General features: G+C 36.4%; 1 protein-coding gene across 1 annotated transcript in view; it reads right to left on the reverse strand.

Moving 5' to 3' along the window:
* Nucleotides 1-155: 155 nt before the first annotated feature.
* LOC107700214 (ras-related protein M-Ras) overlaps nucleotides 156-3885 on the reverse strand; it is a 6517-nt gene continuing 2787 nt past the window's right edge. Inside the window, exons 2-6 of the mRNA XM_016501794.1 lie at nucleotides 3360-3566; nucleotides 2533-2686; nucleotides 2292-2391; nucleotides 1493-1572; nucleotides 156-1269 (exon numbers count right to left, since the gene is read on the reverse strand). Coding sequence (XP_016357280.1) covers nucleotides 1170-1269; nucleotides 1493-1572; nucleotides 2292-2391; nucleotides 2533-2686; nucleotides 3360-3552 — 627 coding nt within the window. The 5' untranslated portion in view covers nucleotides 3553-3566 and the 3' untranslated portion in view covers nucleotides 156-1169. The remainder of the gene's footprint in view (nucleotides 1270-1492; nucleotides 1573-2291; nucleotides 2392-2532; nucleotides 2687-3359; nucleotides 3567-3885) is intronic.

A 3885-nucleotide genomic window follows, 5' to 3' on the forward strand; every position in this document is an offset into this window, starting at 1 on the left:
AACAATAACAGGATAAAAAATATAATATAAAGTTTAAAAGAACAGCATGTGTAAATGTCTTTACTGTCACTTTTAATCAATTTAATGCTGATTTAAAGTATCCTTGCTGAATAAAAGTATTAATTACTTTTTTTTTTTTTTTCTTACTGACCCCAAACTTTTGAACGGTAGTGTATGTTTCAACTATTTTGCTAACTTTAGTCACATGCCTCATTTAAAAAACAACTTCCTCCAAAGACAATGTCAGCAAATCCGAAAGTGCAAAATGATTCAAAGCAAAGAGTGTTTCTAATTAAAAATGTGCCTTTTTTTTTTACTAATCACAGAGCTATCACAGTACACGTGATTTCGCAGGACCTATTTCATTGATAGACAGAGCATCTGTAAGTGTGCAACAAAATTCAAAACATGAGCCTTTAACATCACAAGGCAATTTTAAACAGCATGTTAAACAGCAAAAGCCCATGAGTAAATATTGAAAGTGCAAAAAGTCTTGCTAGTGCAATTGGTCCTTCAGTCATATCAGTACTATTTGTGCTTAACAGTAAAGGCCATTTTGATGATGTATCAAACACGCTATGACACTTAAGTCTCTTTAAACAAGTTCTACTATAGCTACAGATTCCTTCAAACATGCCAATAAATATGCATTTGCAAGGTAGATTTTTCTGGAAGGTTAAACAACAATATCCCTTCATAATTGTGATAACTACTGAAAACATATTCAGACAGCTCTGCAAAACAATCATCCACATAATTACATGAACTTTTGGAAGCTGCACACAATTTTGATGTACACAGTATGTGCGTAAATGACTGTGGTGTATGGTTTAGGTTTGGATGCATCTTTCTTGGTAGCTCCACCCACATTACAATCTCACTGGTCTAAAATGTAGCCTCACATAGTATATTAAACATCCATCATGTTCTGATTAGCTATGATTTTTGTTGTTTCAGGCAGTGCTTCAATTTGGACGTGTTGTACTGATTGCTCCTCCTTGGTCTGGCAGCAGTGATCGATCCCTTGATTCACCTAATATGCTTCCCTGAGACAGGAAGAGATAGCTCTTTTGATAAAGTCTGTGGTCCTTTGATTAGTGCAGACCTCTAGTCAGTCCTCTCCGGCAGTTTATGTTGCCGAACGCTGATGATTTCAACAAAAGAGGTAATCACAATATCACACAGTGAAGCTTGTGAGAACTCATGGCTCTGTCTCCACGCCACTTTGTCTTTTTCTTCTTTTTCAGACTCCGTTCTGGAACTTGCTGTCTAGAAATGCAAAGAATGAATGAAAGATCATTCTTGTGTCAATATAAAAATAACTGACTGAAGTGTGTCAGTATAAAAATAATGGATTCAAACGTTAAAGTGAACTCAAAAATGTCTGGGTAGGCAGAGGTAGATGATAACATTTTTATATTTCACTGCATATCAACCTAGTACATCATTATGAAAAGACAAACCCATATCTGAGATCATGAGTTTTATTTACCTGATAACTCTGACTAGTTCATGAAAGGCTCTGTCCACATTCATCGGAGGATCCTTGGCACTTGTTTCAATGTAAGTAATCTGAAGAAATGGTTAAGAAATAGAAATTACTGCAAGGAAGTCACTCATACAGTTTCCTTCAGCCTTTAAAAAGAGCAGAAGTTCCTTAACCACTTTAAAATGTGAGTTTTAAGTCTTACATAGTAAAGTAAGATTTTAAGTACTGTAAATGTTCAAATCTTTTGATAAATGTAATGACTTATTACGTATACAAGATCAGATTAATTACAGAAATATACACTACTGTTAAAAAGTTTGGACTCAGTAAGATTTCATTTTTTCAAAAGAAATTAATACTTCTTTTTTTTTTTTAGCAAGGATGCATTTAATTGATCAAATGGCTGCTGAAAATTATTTTAAATTGTAATAATATTTTATAGTATTACTGTTTTTCTGTATTTTGATCAAATAAATGCAGCCTTGCAGACCTCACATTTTTGAACAGTACAGCATATGTATGTTTATTGTTATGTCTATGTGTTTTTGCATGGGGATGGATGCTTCAAAATGACAAACAAAAAGCACTATAAAATTAGTAGTAGTAGTAGAGGCTGAAATTCGCCCCCTCTTACACAGAAGAAAGTCATACTGGTTTGGAATGGCATGAGGGTGAGTATATCGTGACAGAATTTGTATTTTTTGGGTGAACTAACCCTTTAACCACTGTCAGTCAACACAAACAAACATCCCACTGTTGTCAGTCCTGCATAAAGTAGTGCTCTGATCTAGGTCAGACTCACATTGTGTTTGGCAGCCATCTCACAGCCCTGTTCATTTGTCACTTTCCTCAGATGCACTAGGTCCACTTTGTTAGCCACCAAAACCATGGGGAAAGATTCCCTGGTGGAGACACAAAAGAAACGTAACATTATTATTATTTTTTTTTTTTTCTCAAAAAAAAAAACGGAGTAAGGAATATTTTGAGATGTCAAAAATGTGTTGTGGACTTGAGTTTTGTATGAAGGACACATGATTTCTAACCGGTCTTTCACTCGTAGGATAAGCTGGTGAAACCGATCGACGTGTTCAAAACTGGCCTTGTCCGTCACAGAGAACACAATGAGGAAACCGTCACCAGTCCTCATGTACTGCTCTCGCATGGCGCTGAATTCCTCTTGACCTGCTGTGTCTAAAACTGCAAAGAGCAAAGGTAATGGCCAGGTTATATACCAGGGGTGGCGAACGTCAGGCCTGGAGAGCCGCAGCCCTGCAGAGTTTTGCTTCAACCCTAATCAAACACACCTGAACAAGCTAATCAAGGTCTGAACGGTTACTAGGAAGCTACAGGCAGGTGAGTTTTAATTAGGGTTGGAGCTGAACTCTGCAGGACTGCGGCTCTCCAGGACCGGAGTTCGCCACCCCTGTTATATACTGTGGTCATATTATACAAAGAAAAATAAAGATATTAAAATATCAGAAAAATATTTTATCGCTTTCTATATACAAATAATATTCTCAATATTTTCTACCCTCCATCAGAGTATTTTTACATAAACCAACTAGTCTTTAGAAAGCAGAATGAAACATTGTCATGTATATTTTAGATAATTTATTATTTTCCTTTTTTCTCAGACCTAAGCTAACATGGACCGACTTCAACCAGTTATAAACCATTTAAAACTGCTACCAACTGAAGTAGGTTTTAGCTGAATTTTCCATTAGCCATGATTTTTCTTGAGTTCTAATGAAGCTTGATACAGGCCTACTGATAAGGCTGCAAATACACATAACAGCATGGGAGCACTAGAAGCATGAATATTACATATAATACAGAACAATACTACACATAATGAGATATTGGCACATACCATCCAAAATAGCCCACTGGCCATCGATCTCTGTGTGTTTCAAGTAGGAGTCTTCAATAGTAGGATCATAATCTGGCACAAAAATCTTTTGGAAAAACTGAATTGTAAGAGCACTCTTTCCCACGCCTCCATCTCCCACAACCACCAATTTGTATGTTGGGAGGTTGTCGCTAGGGACCGCACTGGTTGCCATGATAACAGCTACACCTGAGGAGTGAGAGGAGAATGTTATCCCTGGTCATTATTTAGGCTTAAGCATTAAGTAGATGACAGTTATGAGGGCTTCTCTGTTATACATGAAATAAAGAAGCTAAAAGTACAGATGAAAAGTTCAAATGAGGTTTTCTATGGTTTGGGAATAGTTCTGCCGAGAGCTAATGTAGGATATAGAGATGCATTGCAAAGGGTATGGTCTAGACGCAGGCAGTGTGGTTCTTTGTAATTGCTGTTATTCTCACAACACAAGCCTTGAAGCTTCCAAACCCAAGTCTGTTTTATTTATGATTAAAAATATAAAATAAAGTAA

The sequence above is a fragment of the Sinocyclocheilus anshuiensis genome, unplaced genomic scaffold (assembly GCF_001515605.1).
Source record: "Sinocyclocheilus anshuiensis isolate Anshui unplaced genomic scaffold, SAMN03320099.WGS_v1.1 scaffold1404, whole genome shotgun sequence".
NCBI lineage: Eukaryota > Metazoa > Chordata > Actinopteri > Cypriniformes > Cyprinidae > Sinocyclocheilus > Sinocyclocheilus anshuiensis.